This window comes from Piliocolobus tephrosceles, chromosome X (genome assembly GCF_002776525.5).
Source record: "Piliocolobus tephrosceles isolate RC106 chromosome X, ASM277652v3, whole genome shotgun sequence".
In the NCBI taxonomy this organism is placed as follows: Eukaryota; Metazoa; Chordata; class Mammalia; order Primates; family Cercopithecidae; genus Piliocolobus; species Piliocolobus tephrosceles.
This window is the reverse complement of record NC_045455.1, coordinates 18279534-18304641: the sequence shown is the minus strand read 5'-3', so window position 1 is coordinate 18304641 and position 25108 is coordinate 18279534. Positions and strand designations below refer to the sequence as shown.

Below are 25108 nucleotides of genomic sequence, written 5' to 3'. Positions count from 1 at the left end.
AGACAATGGAGAGCGAAACAGATAGAGCCCTTTACTCAGAGGGCCAAGGATATGATTGGAGAGACAGATAATAAACAAGGAAAAACATAAGCAAGTAAACTATTTAAAATAATGCTCAGAGCTCTGCTTGAGATGTGATGGGAATAATAAAGAAAAGGGACTACCTACTTGGATAGAGTGACATCAGGTGACCAGGACCCAGAGACCAGAGGCAGTGGGGTAGGCAGGGTTCCCAGGGGGCTCTCAAGGTTGCACTCCTGGTGTACACCCCTGTGTGATGCTGTCCCTTGGTCTGAAGAGAACATTGTGCTTTTCACAATGCAACCACAGAATATGGCAAAGGTGAAGGGACTTTGGAGATGCAATTGCAGTCCCAAATCTGCAGACTTTGAGGTTATGAAAAGGAAGATTATCCTGTGTGGGCCTGTCTTATTCAGGTGAGCCCCCTAAAGAAGTTCCAGGCTGGGCGTGGTGGCTCACGCCTGTAATCCCTACACTTCGGGAGGTCAAGGCAGGTGGATCACCTGAGGTCAGAAGGTTGAGACCAGCCAAGCCAACAAGGTGAAACCCCGTCTCTACTAAAAATACAAAAATTAGCTCAGCATGATGGCACATAATCCCAGCTACTCAGGAGGCTGAGGCAGGACAATCACTTGAACCCAGGAAGCGGAGGTTGCAGTGAGCCCAAATGGCATCACCGCACTCCAGCCTGGGCAATAGAGTGAGACTCTGTCCCACCAAAAAGAAAACAAACAAAAAGTAAGAAGTCCCAGGCCCTTCCTGAAGGGGGAGAATGTAAGCAAGAGAGACACACTCTAGCTGGCCTTGAAGTTGTCATGCTATGTACTGCTATGGAGAAGCAGTAGCCTCTGGGACCTGATAGTTTCAGCCCTTCAAATAACCACAAGGAACCCCAGACAGGAACACAGCCCAGCTGACACTCTCAATGCAGCCTATGAGTCCCTGAGCCCAGCCAAGCCCTGCCTGGACTCCTATACATTGAGAAGAGAAATACATGCCACTTTCAACCACTCAATTTGTGGTCATTTGCTACACAGAATAGAAAACTCATACCGAGGGCAAGGAGGTAGCCATGTGAAGAGAAAGTGGAAGGGCTTCCCAACAATGACAACCAGGTATAAAAGAGGAAAAGGCCAGAATGTTCTAAAAATTAGCAGAATTAGAATTAGAATTGTAGCTGGAAGGAGGAGGTTCCGGGGGGTGGGAGTGGTCAGGCTGAGGCTAGAATGGTGGCCAGCAGCCAGGTTATTTTTCTGGCTCTGTGGAGAGCAAACTAAGGAACGGGAAGGCTGGAATTGAGGAGACCCACCCTGGGGCCCATTCAGAAATGGAGGCTTAGTTAGTGGTAGAGGCAACAGGAAACAGAAGAACTGGTTCCATACAGCGAGCCCTGCAGACAGCCTGGACTCAGAGATTGAGAGAGAAAGGTGGAATCAAGATGAGCACCTGGAGGAACGAGGGTGCCATTTGCCACGTCTGGGGAACAAACCCAAGAACTTCATCTTAGGCAAGTTGTACTTGAGAAGCCCATGGAGATGTCAAGTACAAAGCTGGCTACCTAATCTGGAACTCAGAAGAGTTGTTTAGGCTGAAGAAGTAAACATGGGCATGATCCACACACAGCCCTAACCCCACTTCAAGAAACTCTCTCCGTTCAGTCCCTAGGATACTCTGCATTTATCCCATCCTGATTCCCATATCTGTAGCCTCACTCCTACTCTCCTTTTGTACTGTAAGCAGTCTGAGGGCAGGCATTGTTCCACACCTCTTTTTAGCCTTATAAAGTGTAGTACATAGCAGATGCTCAGTAAATATCTCCTAAATTGAACTGCCACATCAGTGATACAATTTTCAATATACTGTATATAAGTATGTATATAGATGTATATTGGTTGTATGTCTGTGTATTATCACTATAAATTTGCATGATGAAATGATATTATAAATGGAATAGAGGAAAAATAGTGGTTCCTATTTCCTTTTCTAGCAATGATACAATCTTAAAGGTAGATTAATATCTAACTTTCCCATCGAAGTTCCTCAAGAACTGCGGATGTTTTGTGAAATATTTTTAGTTTTTGTTTGCTTTGCTTTAGTTTGGCTCTAGTACTGTTCACAGTTTCTTTTTTACCCCCATCTTCCTCAGTATTTGTTCCACTTTGGAGAAATATAAGCTGATAAATTTTTTGATCATCTGAACACACTTCATCCTAGTAATTATACACATATATGATCTTTTGTTGTTTAATATTCTACTAACTAAGAAAGGTAATATTAGAAAATGTGCAAAAGAGGAAACATTTTTTCCATTCAGAAAAGATCTACAAGAAATACTAAGGTACAAAATACAATTTCAAGTGAAAAAATAAACAGAAATTTTCCTATTTTAAGATCTTCTCAAATACATCTACTTTAGATATTTTGCACTAGTGTAAACACATTTTAACACTTAAATTTCTGATGCACTCAGGTGAAAGAATCAGTGTCATAATTAAAAGCTTGTTTTCATTAAAGTGATTTTAATGTAAACAGTTCTTGCCTTTTTAAAAAATTACTTACATTGCAGTTCTGTGACGCAAAAAAATCAGAAACATGTATTTGACAATGAAGAAATGATTACGTAACCTATGATACATCCAATAAGATCATCATGACATCATTAAAAGTCATGATTTTGAAGAATACTTTAAAACTTAGGAAAAGTCTATGATATATAAAGTGTAAAGTGTACAGAGCTATAAAACATAATTTGAATGTTGTAAAGCTATGTATATATGAGGTTCTACACTTACAGAAATGCATAAAAGAAAACTGAAACAAATTATAAGAAAGTAGTAGCAGTGGTTATTGTTCGTGTTAGAATTATAGGTAATTTTAATTTTGCTACACATTTCTCCCCAAATGTTATTAAGTGGACAAGTATTATGTTTATTAAAAAGAAAAGCAAATATTCCTTTAAAACATGGCCCACTTTAGGCCATTGGCTTCTTAACCTTACCCGACTCTTCTCTTTCTTGTGTTCTTGATGAATAGCTTGAACTCGAGCTGTCCATTTGCTTTCCTACAAAATAAAAGAATAATTTATGTACAACTGTAACAATGAGATCTATGCAATATGGAAGCTTCCTTTTTAGTGAATATCTATGAAACCCAACTATCTATCTGGTAAAATTTTAGCTAGTGAAATAGTTTGGCTCTCTGTCCCCACTCAAATCTCATGTGTTGGAGGAAGGGCCTGGTGGGAGATGATTGAATCATGGGGATGGACGTCCCCCTTGCTGTTCTCATGATAGTGAGTGAGTTCTCACAAGATCTGGTTTTTTAAAAGTGTGTAGCACTTCCCTCTTCTCTCTCTCCTGGCTCCACCATCTTAAGACATGTTTGCTTCCCCTTTGTCCTTCTGCCATGATTGTAAGTTTCCTAAGGCCTCCCCAGCCATGCCTCCTGTACAGCCTATGGAGCTGTGAGTCAATTAAACCTCTTTTCTTTATAAATTACCCAGTCTTAGGTGGTTCTTTGTAGCAGTGTGAGAACAGACTAATACAGCTGGTATTTTTTAGAATATACACAGTCAAAAATGCTTAAATATATTTGCATCTGGTTTTAATCTTATACCATAAGGCAGGGGTCAGCAAAAATTTTTGAGTAAGGAGCTAATAGTAAATATCATAGGCTCTGGGGGCCAAACAACTTGGTCACAACACAACACAATACAGCTGTGTCATCCCACAATTGTATTGGGACAACAGCCATGGATAAGATGTAAATGAACTAGCACTCATAAAATGTTACTGGGACATAGCCAGTAACACTTTATTTACAAAAGTAGGTGCTAGTTTGCCAACCTGAGGCCAAAAGGAAACACCAAGGTTTCTGAGGCCATGGGTTCTGAACTGACGACACAACTCACTGGACAGAAATAGAAGAAATTTAGGTGGGACCTTAGGATTTTAGAACCATGTCCTTCAGTTCATGAGCGACCAGCTGTAGTTTCCAGCCTGCTGGAAGCAGATGTCAACAGTTAGTTCAGGACACAGCTCCTGGTTTCCTGCCATATACCAGGTACCTCGCTGCACGGCCACTGGCAGGCTAAAAGAAGATTAAGAGACAGGCCCTGCTCTGCATGGGAGGCAAGCAGACACAGCCATGGAGAATCCACATATAATGTGTATGTGATCAGGTCCCACTTAGGGACTACAGAAATGCTATAGCCTAGAGGCTCAGGAGAACTTTCTGACAGTGGTACCTGCCCCCCTGGCTGAATACTAAAGAATGAGTAAAAGACAGGTCCTGAAAACTGGGAGCTGCAGGACAGGCAGGAAGGCAGCCAGAACTGAGGAAGAACACAGAAGGCCATGTTCTCAGAGGCATGGGCTGCTGGGCCACTGGAGTGCCAGGAAAGAAAAGAACAGAGAAAGATGTCCCAGGGACCAGAACCCAAAGGACCCTGCGAGCTGGTGGGAAGTCCAGAATAAGGGTCACTGAAGGACTTCAGATAGGACAGGGACATGGTCAGCCTGACTGCAGTGGAGCAGGCAGATTTGGGTCGGGGAGGAAAGAGGTGAGCACTGAAGCAAGAAGCAGTGATCCCTATTTCCAAAGTCCACTTACCTTTTGTAGAATGACCCAGGCTTTTTAAAAAAATCCTGAATTCATAAGCTCTCATCTCTATTTTCTTCCTAGTTTAAAAAAATTGTTCCCCTAAACTGCTGTGACCAAAATAGCCATGATGAAGATTGTGCTGATTACAGAAGTTCACTTCCAAATAAAAGTGATTGTCTCATAAATCTAAGAGATCATCAGTTGGCCAGTTAGCTCTGTGTGTGTGTGTGTGTGTGTGTGTGTGTGTATACATATATATGTGTGTATATATATACGTGTGTATGTATATATACGTGTGTGTGCGTGTGTATATATACACACACACGTATATATACACACACACACATATATATATACACACACACACACACACACACATATATATATTTTGTTTGAGACTGTCACTCTTGTTGCCCAGGCTGGAGTGCAATGCTGTGATCTCAGCTCACTGCAACCTCTGCCTCCTGGGTTCAAGCAATTCTCCTGCCTCAGCCCTCCAAGTAGCTGGGGTTACAGGCATCTGCTACCACGTCCAGCTAATTAAGCCAAGGTGGGTGGATCACCTGAGGTCAGGAAACCAGCCTGGCCAATATGGTGAAACTCCATTTCTACTAAAAATACAATTAGCAGTATATTTAAGCTCTAAAACTAAATCTGGTGCTTCAATATGCCCTTCTACGCCTTTTGAAATTGAAAGCTACATCTCAAAGATGAAAAATGAATAGCTAGGTTATACTAACCAATTCAAATTGATTTCATGGAGAGAAGAAACAAAACAGTTTTGCCAACTGTTGTGTATGCTATTTGCCAACAGCAAGCGTGTAACAAACACCTCTTATGACTTAGGCATGTTGTAGGAGAAAAATAAGAGCTAGTCACCTTCATGGTTACTCAAAAAGACACACATTTTTTCTGCAGATGACACTCACTGTAAATTACTTCGCTAAGAAAAAGGAAGGCATCCACTGCAGCTGTCACCCACTTGCACGTACCTGACTATCAAGAAGCTGCATGACATTATGGAAATCCTGGGGATATGGAGAACGGTCTTCTTTAAACTCATGTGCATCTTTTAATGTGCCTATGTTGGACTTGATCTGCATGTTGGACTTCTGGATTTCTGACAGTTGCTATAAGATAAAATTCGAGCTCAGTACTACAGTTAGACTTTTATAAGACTGAAACAGAGAATAAAATCAGGGAGCACGTAGCTGTGTTTTAAATCTCACTGCCCTCTTGGATGCTCCTAGATGCTCTTGGAAGCTTCTCCCACTTCTGCTTCCCTGTGGTTTTACTGGTTTGTTTCTACTGCTTGCTGGTCTTCCTATCAGAATATGTACAGGGTGAAAAAAGGGGAAGGAAAATCTAACTTTCTAATCTCAAATGAGTCTTTCTTTTTTTTTTTTGAGACAGGGTCTCATTCTGTTGCCCAGGCTAGAGTGCAGTGATATGATCATGGCTCATTGCAGCCTCAACCCCTGGGTTCAAGCAATCCTTCCACCTCAGCCCCCCCAGGCAGCCGGCTACAGGCGTGCACCTTCACACCTGGCTAATTTTTGTATTTTCTTGTAGAGACAGGGTTTTGCCATGTTGCCCAGGCTGGTCTCAAACTCCTGGGCTCACACAACAATCTGCCTACCTCAGTCTCCCAAAGTGCTAGGATTACAGGTGTAAGCCATCAGGCCCAGCTGGGGCTTAATATTTTTTATGGGCACTTAATAGGTGCCAGAAACAGAAGAACTGAATGCACCTGGTTCTTAAGCTAGTTTAGTGAGAGGTCAACACTGTCCAGGGACCATATCGGTAAATCCATTAGGGACATAACGTTTTAATTTTACCCTTTTCTTTTGATGTTATTCCCAATGTTACTTGTCGCAAAAACTCTCAGAAAACCACAGAAGGTAACATGTTAACTTCAAAAACAAAAGGATGGGGGAGCGCACTTCTCCTCTCCTCAGTGTAGGCTGCTCATAGTGACTTCATTTCAGAAAGGACAGCAGGGAAAGGAGGAAAAAAAGAGAAATTCTTCAGTGGATAAACCTGACAAACACTACCTCAGCCAGGTAGCCAAGCTCAATGGCAACAGTTATAAATCATGGAGATTCGTAACACAAGGTCTCAGACAAAACATTCAACTATACTGCTCCTGCACAAAAATGCCACTGACAGCACGTAAATTACCAAACATGGCTGTGTTTCAATAAAACTTCACTCATGACACTGAAATGTGAACTTTAATGAAATTTTCCTGTGTCACAAAATAGCCTTCTTTTTTTCCCAACGTTTTAAATATGTAAAAACTGGCTGGGAACAGTGGCTCACACATGTAATCCCAGCACTTTGGGAGGCCCAAGTGGAAGGATCACTTGAGGTCAGGAGTTTGAGACCATCCTGGCCAACATGGTGAAATCGTCTCTACCAAAAATACAAAAATTAGCTGGGTGTGGTGGCATGTGCCTGTAACCCCAGATACTCAGGAAGCTGAGGCACGAGACTCACTTGAACCCACGAGGCAGAGGTTGCAGTGAGCCAAGATTGTGCCGCTATCCTCCAGACTGGGTGACAGAGACTCTGTCTCGAAAAAAATAAAAAGTAAAAATGTAAAAACTATTCTTATGTCACAGGCCATTCAAAAACAGGTGGTATGCTGGAGTTGGTTCATGGGTCATCGTTCACCAAACCTCATGCTAGAGTTTAAAGAGTTTTAGGAAAGCCCTCAGGTGAATTTCAAAAATCTCTATTTTTGTTTATAAAACTTGTTGACCCCTAGAGGGAGCTCAAGGACCTTTGCTCAGCTCCCTTCCTTTCTACCTTTTCCCCAAAGAAAAGTCATGTCAAATCTAACCAGAGAGCTTAGAATTCTTAGCAGGAGGACACTGATTGATTGGCTGCTTTCTAAAGAAGCAGCTCAGGTATCATCTATGCATGAGGCCAGGGCTGTATGGACCAGGGCTGTTCCCATAAGGGAGAGGGGCTCATTTAGCCATAACTTGCTTGCTTTAGAGATCCTACCTGGGCCTGGGTTGAGCAGGGGGCCTGGCAAAGGTTCTTAGTCTTTCTGGGTCTGCTTTCTTCCATTCCCACTGGACGGTGGAAAGTTCCAAAACTCAGGGAGTTTATAGTTCAAGGCTAACCTAACCAGATAAGAAAAGAGGGACCTTCATAGAAGAGGGTCTTCTATATCTCACCACAAGTGTTCTGCACTGGAGTTAAAGGCCAAAGCTCCCATTCTCAGCAAAACACGTCTGACTCACTCTGTCGCCTCTATGCCTTCCTCAAGACTCTTGGGGAGAAGAATGTCTGCACCAGGGTACCGTAAAGTAACTGCTGGATCCCCTGGCCTTAATGCCATCCTAACACCACCTCTCAAGGCAATCAATACCATAAAAACTTCTAGGTTTAATACTTACATATTCTAATGCTGAATTCTTTGAAGTTAATTCTTTAAATTCCTTCATAAGCATTTCCTTGACTTTTTCCATTTCATCAACTAGTTTCTCCTTTTCTTCTTCTTTCCACCTATCAAATAACTTCAAAAAGTCTTCCTCTTTTGTTTTTTGCATTTCATATTCCTGAAATTATTTTAATACACAGCTTTAAAAGTTCTGGTCTGAAGAAAATAAGCAATATTTAAAATAAAAGTTCATAGCATCACTTCAAAAATGTTAGCTAGTATTGCTTATTCCAGTTAGGCTTGTAATAACATTTCCTATCATGGCAGGTCTGTGCACAATGATTTTTCTAAACTAAAGGCAGCACACAGAATCCTCTTGTCCTTACATCCCTTAAAATAACAACAGAGAGGCCCAAGGCCTCCAGCTTTTTCTGTTCTGTGAACTTGTATAAAAGTCATACCATAATATGTAAAATGTAAATATGCTTTAAAGAAAACATACATTGAGCAATAAAAGAACATTTCTTGACACCTAACAATTTGGGTAGTGTAACTCCATCCCACCCCCAGAAAATACAAATTCAGATTAATAGGAGCTAGATTCAAGGTCAGCACTTGATTTCTCAATGACCTTCAGGGTTTTTAAAATCTAAATTGAGAACTTGAACAACACTATATGCCAACTAGCCCCAACACACATATACAGAACTCTGTACCCAACAACAGCAGAATATGCATTCTTCTTCAGTGCACATGGAATATTCACCAGGAAGACCTTTTTTAGTCCATAAAGTGTTTCTCAGATTTAAAAAGATCAAAATCATGTAAAGAATCTTCTCTGATCACAATAGAATAAAGCCAGAAATCAGTAACAGAAGGGAACTGGAAAATTAGCAAATACGTGGAAATTAACAACACGCTTTTAAACAAACAATGGGTTAAAGAAAAACTCACTAGGGAAATTGGAAGATACTGTGAGGTTAATGAAAATGAAAACATAAAATACCAAAATTCATGAGATGCGGCCAAATCAGTGCTCAGAGAGAAATGTATAGCTGTAAGAGCCTACATTTAAAAAGAAGAAAGGGCCAGGTGTGATGACTATGCCTGTAATCCCAACACTTTGGGAGGCCACGGTGGGAGGATCACTTGATCTCAGGAGTTTGAGACCATCCTCGGAAACATTGTGAGACCTCATCTCTACCAAAAATTAAAAAAAAAAAAAATAGCCAGGTATTGTGGTATGTGCCTGTAACCCCAGCTACTTAGGAGGCTGTGGTAGGAGGATCACTTGGAACTGGGAGGTCAAGGCTGCATTAAGCTGTGATTGTGCCACTTACTCCAGCCTGGGCAACAGAGAGATATTCTATCTCCAAAAAACAAATATAGAAGAAGAAGAAAAATATTAAATAAATAACCTAGCTAGAAAAAGATGAGCAAACCAAACTCAAAGGCAGCAGAAAGAAAAAAATTATGAAAATTAGAGCAAAGATAAAGCAAAGAACAGAAAAGAAATAGAATAGATGAAGCCAAAATTTGGTTCTTTGCAAAGATCAACAAAACTGACAAATTTTTAGCTACCCTGACTAAGAAATGAAAGTGAGGACATGACTACCAATCTTAGAGAAATTAAAAGGATTGTAAGAGAATATAATGAACAACTGTACACCAATAAACTGGATAATCTAGATGAAATGGACAAATTCCTATATAAATTACGAGACTGACCCAAGACAAAGGAAATTTCAATAGACTTTCAATAAATAAAGAGATAGAGTTAGTAATCAACAACCTCCTAAAAAAGAAAAGTCCAAGACCAGATGGCTTTACTGGTGAATTCTACCAGCTATTTAAAGAAAATAGAATACACAAGAAACTACTAAAGTAATAAACAAATTCAGCAAAGTTGCAGAGTACAAGGTCGACATGCAAAAAGCAGTTATATTTCTACATACCAGCAAAGAACAATCCAAGAGAGAAATTAAGAAAACAATTCCATTTATAATAGCCATCCCAAAGAATAAAATACCTAGAAATAAATGTAACCTAAAAGGTGAAAGACTTGTACACTGAAAATTGTCAAACTTTGTTGTAAAAATTGAAGAACACCTAAATAAATGGAAAGACATCCCATGTTCATGGATAGGTAGATTTAATATGGTTAAAATGGCAATACTCTCCTAAGCAATCAAGAGATTCAATGTAATCCCATTTCAATAACCTTATTTGCAGAAATGGAAAAGCCAATCCTCAATTTCATATGAAACTGTAAGAGGCCACAAATAACCAAAACAATATTGAAAAAGAAAAACAAAGTTGGAAGATGCACACTTATCAATTTCAAAGTCTACTACAAAGCTACAGTAATCAAAGTTGTGTGATATTGGCATAAAGACAGATATACAGACTAGTGGAATGGAATTGAGAATCCACAGATAAACCCAAACATCTAGGGTCAACTGATTTTCAACAAGGCTGTTAAAAACATTCAATGAAAAAAGAATAGCACTGGGACAACTGGATAAACCACTTGCAAAAGTATAAAGTTGGGCCCCTCTCTCAATCTATATGCAAAAATTAACTCAAAATGGATCAGTGACCTAAATATAAGAGCTAAAGTGATGAAACTAATACAGTATATGAAGAACTCATACAGCTCAACAAAAAAGGCAAACAATTCAATTTTAAAAAATGGGCAAAGGACTTGAATAGACATTTCTCCAAATAAGACATATACAAACAGACAATAAGCATGAAGAGATGTTCAATATAATGGTTGTTAAGGAAATACAAATCAAAACTTGATGAGATACCACTTCCCACCCACCCAATAGGATGGCTTTAATTAAGAAAACAGAAAAGTATAACAAGTATTAGTGAGGATGTGGAGAAATATGAACATTACTGGTGAAAATGTAAAAAATGGTACAGCTACTGTGGAAGACAGTTTGGTGGTTCCTGAGAAAGTTAAACATAAAACTACCATATGACTCAGCAATTCCACTCCTAAGTATATAATCAAGAAAAATTAAAACATATGTCCGCATAGAAACTGCCACATGAATGTTTATAGTAGCATTATTCATTGGAGCCAAAAGGTGAAAATGAACCAAATGTCCACCAATGGATGAATGGATAAACAAATTACGTATACATACATACATACAATGGAATACTAGTCAGCAAGACAGAATGAAGTACTGATACATGTTACAACTTAGATGAACCTCAAAACATTATGCTAACTGAAAAAAGACAGACACAAAAGGTCACATATAACTTTTTTTTTTTTTCAGATAGGGTCTCATTCTGTAGCCAAATGGGGTGCAGTGGTGTGAACACAGCTCATTGCAGCCTTGACTTCCTGGACTCAAGCCATCTTCCTCCCTCCTCAGCCTCCTGAGTAGCTGGGACCACAAGCACATGCCACCACACTCAACTAATTTTTTCATTTTTTGTAGAGACAGGGTCTCACCATGTTGCACAGACTGGTCTTGAACTCCTGGACTCGAGTAATCCTCCTGTCTTGGCCTCCCAAAATACTGGGATTACAGTTGTGAGCCACTACACCTGGTCTACATATTTTTTTAAAGATATATACCAAATAGGAAAATTCATAGACATAAAGATTCGTGGTTACCAGGGGATGAGGGTAGTAAGAGTGATTATTTAACGGGTATGGGTTATTTTTCTGGGGTGTTGAGAGTTTTGAAACTAGAGAAATGGTGGTTGCACAATATTGCAAATACACTAAATGCTACTGGATGGTACACTGTAAAATGATCGCCTAAAAGAGATGTTGGTACACCCTTGTTCATAGCACCATCAGTCATAATAGTGAAGAAGTGGAAGCAACCCAAGTGTCCAACAACAGATGAACGAATAAGCAAAATGTGGTATACATACATATGCCATCAACTATTATTCAGCCTGAAAAAGGAAGGAAATGCTGACACACACTGCAACATAGATAAACCTTGAGGATATTATGAGTAAAATAAGCCCAGGATGACAAAAAGACAAATACTCTACACTTCTATTCATATGAGGTATCTAGAGCAGGCAAAATCACAGAGAGGGAAAGTAGCTGGAAGGGGGTGGGAGGAGAACACTATTGTTTAATGGGTAGTTCCAGTTTTTCAATATAAAACAGTTCTGGAGATTGGCCATATAACAATGTGAATACACTCAACACTACTGAACTGTACTAAAAAATAGTTAAAATGATAAATTTTACATTATAGGTATATTATAGTTTAAAAAGAGTGAGCCCATGTGGAAGAGAGAGGGCTCTGTCAATGATTCTGTGAAATGACTGCTGTTTTCCCTAGAAAGTCACACTTCCTGTCCCCATGGGGGTAACAAGGAAGAACTGTCACACCAACAGTGACAAGGAAATAAACGCTCTTTGATGGCCTTACTCTCTGCATTAGGTACATCAAGGTCAACCCTCTGTTGGATCAATAATGGCATACGTGGTACCCACGGTGTACCCACAGTGACCCACAGAAGTCAGAACTCAATGAATCATGGGCCTCTTTCCTCTTGGGCCCTTCATCAACCCGAGTATCTCTGAACAAGTCATTCCAAGCACCAAACGGCCTGACACATGGGAAACACAGATGAGAAAAAAGAGAAAAGGAAACAGATCAGAAGCATGAGGGAGACTCAACCCTCTGTTGGTGGCCTTGAGGATGGAGGAAGAGGGTCAGGAGCCCAGGAGTACGGGGAGCCTCACAAGGAAATTAGGAGCAGCCCTCCCTCAATGGACAGCCTGGAAGAAAGTGTAGACCTCTGGCCTACACCTGCCAGGAACTGAACTCTGCCAGCAACCAAATAAGCAAGAAATATTCTGTTCTAAAAGGCACATGGTCCTCTTGACACCTTGACTTTAGCCCAGTGAGATATGAGAAGTGTCAGACTTCTGTTTTAAGCAAAATTTTAGAAAGTTAATTGTGTGTTATATGAATTCCACCTCAATTTTCTAAAAGGCTTTTGAAAAACAGAGAAATATATTTCCAGTGATGTGTTTTGTAGTAAGATACTACTATGGCAATAAAAAATGCAATCATCTTGTCAAGTGCTACAAACTCTTAAGTATCCTCTGTTTATTAGAGTCCATGGCATAATTGAATTACATACAGTTAATTATAATTAAAATACCACAGAATTCTTCCTGGTACCTTGGAGAATCTGACCGCGCTGGCATGGTGTGCAGCCTCTAGCTCAGACCTGGTGAGCTGCAGCTCTTCCTTTAATACGACGATCTCACTCTGGAGCTTCTCAATCTGTGCATTTTTCTGATACTCTGTTGCAACAGAAAATCGTGTTAAAACACCATCTCTTACCAAATGTACCTGGAAACTTATGGGGTACAGTCCTGTTGATAACACAAAGGAAACTGTTCTCTTACTTGGGATACGATTATTTGTTTCATGCCACATAAGCCCATTTTTGCTCTTTAAAGTTTATTTGGAGCCCAGTGTATTTTGGAGCACCGAATTATTTTTTAGCAGATTCTTTCAGCCACTGTGTTGAGGTTGGATTATCCTACAGAGACACATGAGAGCCCTGTTCAGGGAGCAATAATGGTAACAAGGAATAATACAGGGTGCTTTGACCCAGTGGCACTCTGGGCTTTTCTTAGAGGTGCCTGTCTCAATCACAGAAGGCAAGCAACAGCTTCCTCTGCAGGCACCACCATACCGAAATCTCTGTGGTCACCATCCTTTAGGTGCCCGCTGAACTCTCCTGAGGACCCCATCAGTGCTAATACAAGCAGAGGACTAGGAGGACATTCAAAATGCAAACCTGGGCCATAGCCTATCAACTGGGGTAGAAGTGAGGTACTGAAAAGTTGTAAAAGGAAGCAACAAGTGAAAGGAAGAATACTTATGTACATGTACTTACATGCAGATGTACACATGACTGAATGGATGTACATGTGTCTGTGAGTGTAGACATGAAAGGTATGGAAACCAAAGTAGAAAGTCAGAATCTCAAAGATGACCTGAAGAAATAATACTCGTTTCAGAGTCTGAAACCCTCTCTGAAACGAGTATGAGTTAGAATAAGATACTGAAACAGAAGAGAAAGAAGGTCAGTTTCACACTGAAGAATGGTAAATTAAAATATTTCATCTTTCCAAAATATTGGTAAATTTTATCAATGATTCAGGACTTATTAATGAGAGTATTATGCTGTTATTTTTGTTTCTACAAAGCTTAGCTATTTCCTAAGTAATCTATTTAACTGAAATGGGCAGGAATGGAAATAGCCTAACCCACAATGGAGGGAAAGGCAGGTATTGAGTATATAAGCCAAGTACCGATGTCTAGATACTGAGAACATTTAAGATCAGAATGAGGTCGGGCACGGTGGCTCAAGCTGTAATCCCAGCCCTTTGGTAGGCCAAGGGGGATGGATCACTTGAGGCCAGGAGTTCGAGACCAGCCTGGGCAACATAGCAAAACCCCATCTAAACTGAGAAAAAAAAACAAACAAACAAAAACTAGCCAGGCGTGGTGGTGGGTGCCTGTAGTCCCAGCTACTTGGGAGGCTGAGGCAAGAGAATCATTTGAACCCAAGAGGAAGAAGTTGCAGTGAACCAAGATGGCACCACTGCACTCCAGCCTGGGCAACAGGGGGAGATTACATCTACAAAAAAATAAAAAATAAAAAAATAAAGATAAGAATTTCTGTGGGTTACTGTGGCAATCCGCAGGAAGCTTTGATCTGCCCATGGAGAAAGAGCCCTTACATTCTTTGCTTTTGAGAATACTTCAGCGGTAGAAAACCTGGCTCCTTGGTAAGCCCCAGAGTCCCCTCCCCTCTCTTGCATCTTCATTTTTCGTACCATCTGTATTGTCGGTGATACACGCCCAAACTCATCTTAGTATCTCCCACATCAAATGAAACAAAAATTGTTCCTGGGTCTCACATTTCTGTCCAGATGAAGCCTCATGTCTCTGCTTTCCTTCCCAGCGAGTGTTATTGAAACCAATGTCTGGATACAGTAGGACCACTCCCTCACGATTGTCAGCTCAGCTCAGGGGAATCAGACTTTTGTCCCCACCTGTCTACTGAAGCTGCTGTGCCAGGGTCACCGACAACCGTCTTGACAACAGCAGTCCATTGTTAGTCTTTATCTTACTCTGTACCTCAGGAGCACTTGATAGGACTGACCGCTGCCTCCTCTGTGAAATATTTTTCCCTTGGTTTCCATGGCAACACACTCCCCAGGTTTCCCTCCAGCTTTGATAGAGACTATTCCTCACTCTCTGCTGATGCTCTTTCTGAGCTCCCAGCATTGGGAAGACCTTGGGGCTGGCCTCACCTCCTTCTCTTCTCTATCTAGGTGACCTCAGCCAGAGCAGCTCTACTCCAGTGATTCCCAGATTTAAATCTCCAGACTGGGTCTCCACCTCAAGCTGTAGCCCTCCAGTACCCCCACCTGCATGTCTGTTGCACATGTGATGTAAATGCACCCATGGCAAATACAAACTCTCATCCCTCTTCCTCCTTGAAACTACCTCCCGGCCCTGGCCCTCCATCACAGGAAACATCACCACCATTCACCCAAACATGGAGGACAGAAACCCAGGGTCCTCTGTAGCTTCTGGGTTCACAGCTTATCTGTTACATCTTGACCTGCCCACCTCCCTGGGAACAAAGCTGGTCCAGGGCCCCGTCTCTCTCACCTGGGCTGCGATTGCAGCCTCCTCCCCTCACTCATCCACTGCTTCCACTGTCACTCCAACAGTCTAGTCTCTATCCACAGCTAGAAGGGTCATGCTAAGGTACACATTAATTAGATCATGCCCCTCCCCTACATAAAATCCTCCAGTGGTTCTGCCTTGGGCATATAAAACCTCCACATTCCAGCCCACACCTTCACAGCCTCCTGTGATCAGGCTCCCAGCACTCCGGCCTCACCACACACCATCTCCTCGCCTATTCTACTCCACTCCACCAGCCCTTCTGTTCCTCAAACACATCATCCTGGCACACCTCATGTCCTTACAGTCAGTGTTCCCTTGGCCTGTGACACACTTTTCCCAGACTTTCACTCCGCCTGGAGTCACTCTCTACCCCACCGTCCTGCGCTATGATCTTTTGCCACCATTTGAGAAGAATTACTCATTTATCTGTTGAATTACTCATTTATCTGTTCAAATGTGTCTCCTCAACCCCCTTTAGAATGTAAAACTCGAGAGAGACTGAGGCTTCTCCGCTCAGCTTGTGGCTGTATCTCCAGCACCTAGTGCACTGTATGCACCTCCTGAGGGCTCCATATTTACTTACTGAATTGACAGGGACTGTGATGGGAAATGCACTGGACCAGGTCTCATTGCCAAAAGAAAATGGGAGCAGGAAGAAAAGAGCTTTGAAACAGAACTCATGACTCACCAAAACGAGAATTTTCTTCAGTGTGGCGGCGTTGAATGTGACTTTGTAGAAAAGCTTGGTTCATAAAGGCCTTGTCACAAAAATGGCACTGAAAAGAAGAGAGCAACAAATTCAAGTGTCTGTAACGACTGTCGTCCCACTTAACTGCAATTAAAATTCAGGTACCTGGCCAGGCGCGGTGGCTCACACCTGTAACCCCAGCACTTTGGGAGGTCAAGGCAGACAGATCACCTGAGGTTAGGAGTTTGAGACCAGCTGGCCAACATGATGAAACCCCATCTCCACAAAAAAATGCAAAATTAGGTATAGTGGCGTGTGCCTGTAGTCCCAGTTACTAGAGAGACTGACAGGGAAGAGAATCACTTGAACCCGAGAGGCAGAGGCTGCAGTGAGCTGAGATTGCACCATTGCACTCCAGCCTGGGCAACAGAGCGAGACTCCAGAGCGAGACTCCATCTCAAAAAAAAAAAAAAAAAAAAAAAAAAAAAAAAAAAATTCAGGTACCTGAAGCACTACCTCTTGGGCGCTTTCTTGCTGAAAGATACCATCCTGGCAAGAGATGCTGAAAGCATGACTAAAAAGAGAGATATGAAACCAGGCTGGGTGAAGTGGCTCATGCATATAATCCCAGCACTTAGGAGACTGAAGGCAGTTGGGGGGTCACTTGAGCCAGGAGTTCAAGACCAGCCTGGGCAACATGGCAAGAGCACATCTCTACAAAAAGTAAAAATATAAGTAAATAAATAAAAATAAAACCAGGGCATTCCTCCCAAACTGAACACAAGACAGTGAAAACCACCTCTTGACAGATAAAGGAGTCCTGCTGCTGCTTTCTGGAGCCTCTGATGCCGCTCTTGTTAGACTGACAGCTTCTACTCTGTCAACAACAACCTGCCCCTGCCACTCCAGCCACACCAGCCTTCTTTCTGTCCTGCAGGCACGCCAGTCTCAGAGCCTTTGCATTCACTGTTGCCCCTGCCTGATCTTATCCAGACTCTCCTTCCATGGCTGGCACCTTCTCCTGACATTCAGGATGTCATTCATCAAGCATCTTCCATGCTGGGGATGATGGCATGTCCTCAACAAGGTCCTCCTTCAAGATCCTCCTGCCTGTCACAGTCTCTGTCATACCACATAGTCTTACTTTCATCCTCATACATCTCACTGGCTAATATTTTCATGTTTATGTACTTCACTTGCTTATTGTCTCCAGCTCAGTCCCTCTAGGTTCTAGAACGTAGCCTTCTGAGGGCAGGGCCTCTAATTTATCTATAGCATTATCCCCAGAGCACAGCCTTAATACATGAACGAACAAAAGCTTGGAAGTATAACCTATTAAAATAAATTTTCTGAGAAAAAAAGTCAATTTCTCATATACCTCTGTTTTTCTACTTTAACACTGATTCAAATTTTAAGCAAAAATCCCATTTGTTTCATCTATATCCTTACTCCTGGATTACTCTGAAGTAAATCCTGGATATTATATATTTCATTTGTAAATATTTCAGAATGTATCTCCAAAAGGAAGATAGGACTTTAACACAAATCATAACACCATTATTCCACCTTATAAAATATAAAAATTAAATCCTTTCAAAAAAACAAATATTCAACCATTTGGATAATTTTTAATTTTTGTTAATTTGATTTTTCCCCAATACTTCACATATTGTCATAGAAAAAATACTCAGTTTGTTTTGGAATAATTATTAATAACTGGATCCAAATAAAGCCCTATCCCTATCCTGTAACTGATGGTTATGTCTCTTAACACTCTTTTAGTCTATAGGTTTCTCCTCTACCTCTTTTTTTTCCTTGCTATCCTTTTGCTGAAGAGGCTGAAGCTTGTCCTGCAGAGTTTCTCTCCATTTGGATTTTGCTGTTTTCATGCCCATTGTGTCACTGAACATGTTCTTTGGTTCACCATGCTGCCTTACTCTTAATCAGTGTAACTGCATCCAGACTTCAGGCTTTGGTTTCTAAAACTAACATTCTGTATATTTCCTTTTTTTTTTTTTTTTTTTTTTTTTTTTTTTAAGTGTCTCCCTCTGTCACCCAGGCTGGAGTACAGTGGCGCAATCATGGCTCACTGCAGCTTTAACCTCCCAAGTTCAAGAGATTCTCCTGCCACAGCCTCCTGAGTAGCTGAGATTACAGGTGCCTGTCACCACTCCCAGCTAATTTTTGTATTTATAGTAGAGATGGAGTTTCACCATGTTGGCCAGGCTGGTCACAAACTCTCAACCTCAAATGATCCACCCACCTTGGCCTCCCAAAGTGCTGGAATTACAGGCATGAGCCACGATGCCCGGTCATATTCTGGTACATTTCTTGGTATTGCATCTCAGAGAATCCTTAAAGCATCTCTTCAACCTCCTGGGCTCATGACAGCTTTGGTTCACCTATAGAACTTTAGGGACCCCTCACATTGGCTCTGATGTAAGTCATGTAGGCTCTCGGGCTGTGTACAGCACTGGAGAAAGGAAAGGAAGACGAAGCCATGCCTCCCTCTCTCCCCACCCCACCCCAGTGTTCACATATTGCCACGAGGTGTTCTAACGATCCTGTTCCTAACAGAGACAGAGACCATCCAGCCTTCAAACTGCAATATGGCCACTCTATCAGGGCAAGTAGAATGCTTCAGTAGGGCTGCCCACGTAAGTGTAAGATGAGAGAAATGCACCGTGATGATGGAGAAGATGCAAACACACCACCCTGTCAAAGGGAGGAAAGGAAAAAAGGAGGTAGGGAGGGAGGGAGGGAAAAACATGGCATGCAAAGATAAAGCTTACTGTAATATATTTTCTATTACAGTATAGATTTATATACTGTATATATATATAGAAGTTATATATAATTTATAACTTCTATAAATTAAGGAAGGAATCTAAAGATGCTCTTCACAATCTATTCACACCACAGAACATAAGAGTAGCATACATTCTCTAAAATATGATTTTTTTAAAAACCAGAATGAATTGAAAAAGAAAGATAAAATTAAAAAAAAAAAAAAGAGTTGAAACATCATTGCAGAACAAATAAATAAGAAAAAGCAAGGAATAGGGCCAGGTGCAGTGGCTCATGCCTGTAATGCCAGCACTTTGGGAGGCCAAGGTAGGGTAGATCACCTGAGATCAGGAGTTCGAGACCAGCCTGGCCAACATGGCGAAACCCTGTCTCTACTAAAAATACAGAAATCAGCCAGGCGTGGTAGCACACACCTGTGATCCCAGCCACTCGGGAGGCTGAGGCCAGAGAATTGCTTGAACCTGGGAGGCAGAAGTTGCAGTAAGACAAGATTGCGCCACTGCACCCGGGCCAGGGCCAAAAAATGAGACCTTGACTAAAAAAAAAAAAAAAAAAAAAGAAAAAGCAAGGAATAAGAGACACTGTTGAAAAGTGAATTGCTCACTAAAGGAAAGGCTGAGATAATTTACCACAGTGAATGCAGATTAGAAGGAAAGGATTAAAGCAATGAGAAAGAAACCAAAGAGTATGGAGCACTGATGGACAAAACCAATACTACATATAGGTAACTGGTTTCCCAGAAGTAGAGAAGCTAAAAATGAAAAAAAAATTAAAGACTGAATACAAGAGAGTTTCCCTGAAGTGCAGTGAAAGCTGAATCTGCAGATTAAGAGTTCACCAGATTGTAGGGAAAACTGATACAGAACACTCAACACCAAGACATACCCTAGAAAGCTACTAGGCTTCAAGCATAAAGAAAGGACTCTTCAGTCATGCAGGCAGAAAAATCAAGTCACTTACAAGAAGAAAAGCTTTAAGCCACCCTCAAACTTCTCACAGCAACATTTACTGCCAGAAGACAAAGGAATCACATCTAAAAAGTTCAGAGGGAAAGTGTAACTAAGAATATTCTTCATCCAATATGTCTTTCAAACTTGACAGAGTTGAAGAAATGCAGCACTCTTCGGCCTTCTGAGTAAGAAAAATCATTTTGACAATCTTATGAATTAAGAGATAATTCAAAATGAGAAACTCAAGAATGGAGATGTTGAGGTGAAAGGACTTTGAATGAGCACATAAATATAAAACCAATGAAAAAAAAACAAGTTAAGACATTATGGTTGAGTAAGAGAATGTGAATGTTACCAACCTGGATAGTGTAACTTTAGAAACGGGAGAGAAGCCCTGATTCTCACTGTGACTGTGTTTGCAGATGCAGACTTTAATGAGATAATTAAGATTAAGGTTACATGAGGTCATAAGGCGGGGTTGGGGAGGGTGTGAGGTGGAGAAGGGGCAAATCTTTTTAGGGTAAATATGGCACAGTGGCTCACACCTGTAGTCCCAGCTACTCGCAAGGCTGAGGCAGAAGGAACATTTGAGCCTAGGAGTTCAAGGCCAGCCTGGGCACGTAGCAAGACCCCTTCACTTTAAAAAAAGAAAAAGAGAGAGAGACATTAACGATCTCTCTCTCTCTCTCTCTCTCCAAACACAGAAAAGGCCATGTGATGAGGACACAGCAAGAAGGTGGCTGTTTACAAGCCAGGAAGACAGGCCTCACCAGGAACCCTCCCTGTTGACATCCTGATCTTGATCTTTGACTTCCAGCCTCCGGAACTGTGGGAAAATACATTTCTGTTGTTTAAACCATCTAACCTGTGTGATTTTTACGGCAGCCTTGGCAGATTAGTACAGATCTATAAGTATAATATCATTTATAGAAAATTTTCAAACTTAAAAACACTGTCTTATGAATACATATGTTCATAAAAATATTTTACACGTTCATAAACATAAATAGGAAGGATATAGTCAAACAAAGATTTCCTCTGGGAATGGAGGAAGGGAAAATTATTTCTAAGATGTTTAAAACTCTTTAAATATTTGCTATCTTGAAAATATAGCAAAATGCTACCCTGAGTTAAATCTTTTTTTTTTTTTTTTTTTTGAGCTGGAGTTTCGCTCTTGTCACCAGGCTGGAGTGCAATGGCGTGATCCCAGCTCACTGCAACCTCCACCTCCCGGGTTTAAGTGATTCTCCAGCTTCCGCCCCCCAAGTAGCTGGGATTACAGGTGCACACCACCACGCCTGGCTCATTTTTGTATTTTTAGTAGAGATGGAGTTTCACCATGTTGGCCAGGCTTGTCTTAAACTCCTGACCTCAGGTGATCTGCCCGGTATTTGTCCCAAAGTGCTGGGATTACAGGCGTGAGCCACTGCGCCTAGCCTAACCTGAGTTAAATCTAAGAGGTGGGTATATGGTGTGTCTTACATTAGTTTATACACTTTTTGTATATTTATAATATTTCAATACTAATTTTTATTTGAAAATCAATGAGGTTTTTCTTTTAAAATCTCCCATATATGGGTATTCACTACATTGTCATTTTAATTTTTCCGTGTTTTAATTTTTTTAATAAAATATTGAGGGAAAAGACCTTACACATTGCCATCACTACTCCCCTTATACACAACACACACACACACACACACACACCCCACGGGGGAAAAAACCCATTAGGGTGCATGCATGTGTGCTTCTGTCTGTGTATCCAAGCCTCCAAGAACAGGCATCTTTAATTTTTTTTGTCTCAGCTACTCAGTTCTTATGATTTCTTAAAGCAAAGGGAATGGACACAGCGCCAAGTGGTATGAGAATGAGACCACAATTTCTCAAAGGTAAAACTGATAATGCAGTGGACCCAATCATTGTGTCAGAACAAGGTGTCCAGCCTTTGGATTTTCTGTATAAGAGAAGAAAGAAAAACTCACACGATAGCAGTCATAGGATCGTTCACATTTTGTAATAAGTCAGCTTTGGTATTTGTCATGTCACAAAACGTTTTTCCCTCATTACCAGGTATTAGCTAAAACGGTAACCACATGCCAAGCACTGCTCTAAGCACAGTCCATGCACTAAGTCATTCAACCCCCATTAACAACTGCTATATGGTAGGTACAATTAATATTCCCATTTCACAGAGTAGAAACTGAGGCACAGGGAGGTTGAGCAACTTGCCAAGGTCTGGTAGCTGAAAAAGTAGTAGGTGTCACTCATTTGATAAATTGAGTCATTACCTTTTAATTGTTACTTATCATTCACATTTGAAAATCTTCTCTTAGGCCGGGTGTGGTGGCTCACGTCTGTAATCCCAGCACTTTGGGAGGCTGAGGCAGGTGGATCACTTGAGGTCAGGAGTTCGAGACCAGCCTGGCCAACACTGTGAAACCTTGTCTCTACTAAAAATACAAACATCAGCCAGGCATGATGGTGCACACCTGTAGCCCCAGCTACTTGGGAAGCTGAGGTGGGAGAATCGCTTGAACCTGGGAGACCGAGGCTGCAGTGAACCGAGATAGCGCCCCTGCACTCCAGCCTGGGCGGCAGAGTGAGATTCCATCTCAAGAGAGAAAGAAAGAAAATCTTCTCTTATAACAGCTATTTCTATAGTAACCCCTCAAAAAGAAAAAAAAGTTTATAAACATACAATTTCTGTATGTTAGAGGTTTTAACATTTCACTAGATAGCTGCTAAAGCTGGAGTATAATAAACCTTTAAAAATGTTTAAATATAATCCATTCTATTTGTTGCACAAGAAAAAGACCATCTTAGCACTATTTGAAAATATTTACTTTTTAAGCAGCATTTATGAAATAAGCAATTAGCAACGCCCAGTGTCATTTGAAGATTATACCTCAGGGTTGTCTACCCAAGACCAAACACTAAATCCTTCTAATAATATTAACTGTTCCCTTTTGTTTGTTTGTTTGATATGGCGTCTCAATCTGTTGCCAGGCTGGAATGCAGTGGCACAATCTTGGCTTACTGCAACCTCCACCTCCTGGGTTTAAGTGATTCTCCTGTCTCAGCCTCCCAAGTAGCTGGGACTACAGGCACGTACCACTACGCCCAGCTAATTTTTGTATTTTTAGTAGACATGGGGTTTCACCATGTTGGCCAGGATGGTCTCGGGTCTCAATCTCCTGACCTCGTGATCCGCCCGCCTCAGCCTCCCAAAGTGCTGGGATTACAGGCATAAGCCACCACACCCCGCTCCTGCTGGGTCAGTTCTGAGCAATATTAACTGCACCATTTTCTCTGCCCTGCACCTAGTTCTCTCCAGCATTCATGCATTGGCTCCACTATTACTAAATCCAGTGAGGCCTTTTAAGCCATAGTTAGCCAAAAGGACTAGAAAGTAAGGGCATGACATCAATCTTGTTAATCTGTTGCTTACTTCGATATCTTTCTCAATCATTGTTTACACCTTCTGCACTTCCTCCAACTAGTCAATAAAAAAAATACATTAGTTTATGTTATACTCAAAAATTGCAATATTTATTTTGGACTCAATGTCTAACCCAAAACAGTAGAAGATTAAGACCAGAAGATAGAAATATTTTATTCTTTAAATACTGTTATGTAAGTGAATGTCCTTGTTCTTAGACAATATACACATCAAAATATTTAGGATCTGCAACTCACTGTGAAATGGTTCAAAAGTAATAACAATATGTATACAGAAATAGAGGAACTGTGGCAAATGTTAATAATGGGGGAATCTGGGTGAAGGGCATATGAAAATTCTTTACAGTCTCCTGGCAACTTTTCTGTCAGTTTGAAAATATTTTAAAATTTATAAAAATGAGAAACAGACCCTACAAATTTAAACATTCTGCATTGTTTGGGGACTGACTTCAACAGCAATTTGTATATGGTTTTTTCATGATTAGGTTGATTCAGAGGAGGAAAGTGTTTCAACAACCAGCATTTAGATAACTTCCATAAAGCACCACAGATGACATTTATTGTTTAATTATTAATCCTCTGATCGTCTGCAGAAGGTAATAAACCATGACATTTGCTGGTTAAAATTACTGTTTTTGCTTAAATAGACTGTGTCTTCTAATATACAATATAAATCTTTAAGAAGAAAGAGTGGTGATACAGGACAGGCCTATCAAATGGGAACTGAGTTGTTTACTGGATTATGAATTGTGCTCACACACAGCTGCCCACCTGGTAATAGTTGGCTTTGGCCTCGATCATCAGCTGCTGGGTGGAGATCATCTTCTTCCTGCGTTTGCACTCTTCCTTGAGCATCTTGATCTCCCCCGCCTGCTTGGTGAGCAGCTTCTTGCTCTGTTCGCCGTCGCAGTGGCTCAGGCGCAGCCGCTCCTCCAGAGTGTGCAGCTGAGAGGTGAGGAACTCTTGTGAGTGCAGCAAGTACTCGATGGTGAACTGCGCCAGACGGATGAGCTTCAGCAGCACCGGGTCCACCCCCGACTGACAGTGCGGGCACTTCTCGTCCTCCAGCTTGCAGAAGGTGATGTTCATGATGTTCTCCTGCAGGGTCAGCACGTCCACGGCCCCCGCCACCTTGTCCACGTCGATGGCACTCAGGCGCCGCCAGTCCACACTCTCCAGCCGCGGCCTGAACTGGAAGAAGGGCTGGGGCCCCGAAGCCGCGCTGGGGGTCACACAGGCCATGGAGGCCGCGCCCGCGGCGGCGGCCACAGCGACGTCGGGCCCCTCTGGGCCGCTGGTGAGCGGGTAGTAGACATGCTTCTGGAAGGGCTGCGGGGGGCACAAAGAGAGCGCGGCGGGAGGCGGGGATGGGGGGCGGGCAGGCTGGGGAGTTGGGGGGTCCGGGGAAGCCCCGGTCCTCCCCAGCCCCGCGTCCCCGTCGGGGGCGCCCCGGCCTCCCGCCTCT

The 25108-nt window shown here is 41.7% G+C and overlaps 1 protein-coding gene across 2 annotated transcripts in view; it reads right to left on the bottom strand.

Moving 5' to 3' along the window:
- Positions 1-25108, bottom strand: part of LOC113219497 (zinc finger protein DZIP1) — a 62630-nt gene that overhangs the window by 34791 nt on the left and 2731 nt on the right. For both annotated transcript variants that reach the window (XM_026446550.1, XM_026446553.1), the window contains exons 5-10: positions 24415-24972; positions 16427-16514; positions 13201-13325; positions 8034-8195; positions 5616-5753; positions 3020-3082 (exon numbers count right to left, since the gene is read on the bottom strand). In XM_026446550.1, the coding sequence (XP_026302335.1) occupies positions 3020-3082; positions 5616-5753; positions 8034-8195; positions 13201-13325; positions 16427-16514; positions 24415-24972 (1134 nt within the window). The remainder of the gene's footprint in view (positions 1-3019; positions 3083-5615; positions 5754-8033; positions 8196-13200; positions 13326-16426; positions 16515-24414; positions 24973-25108) is intronic.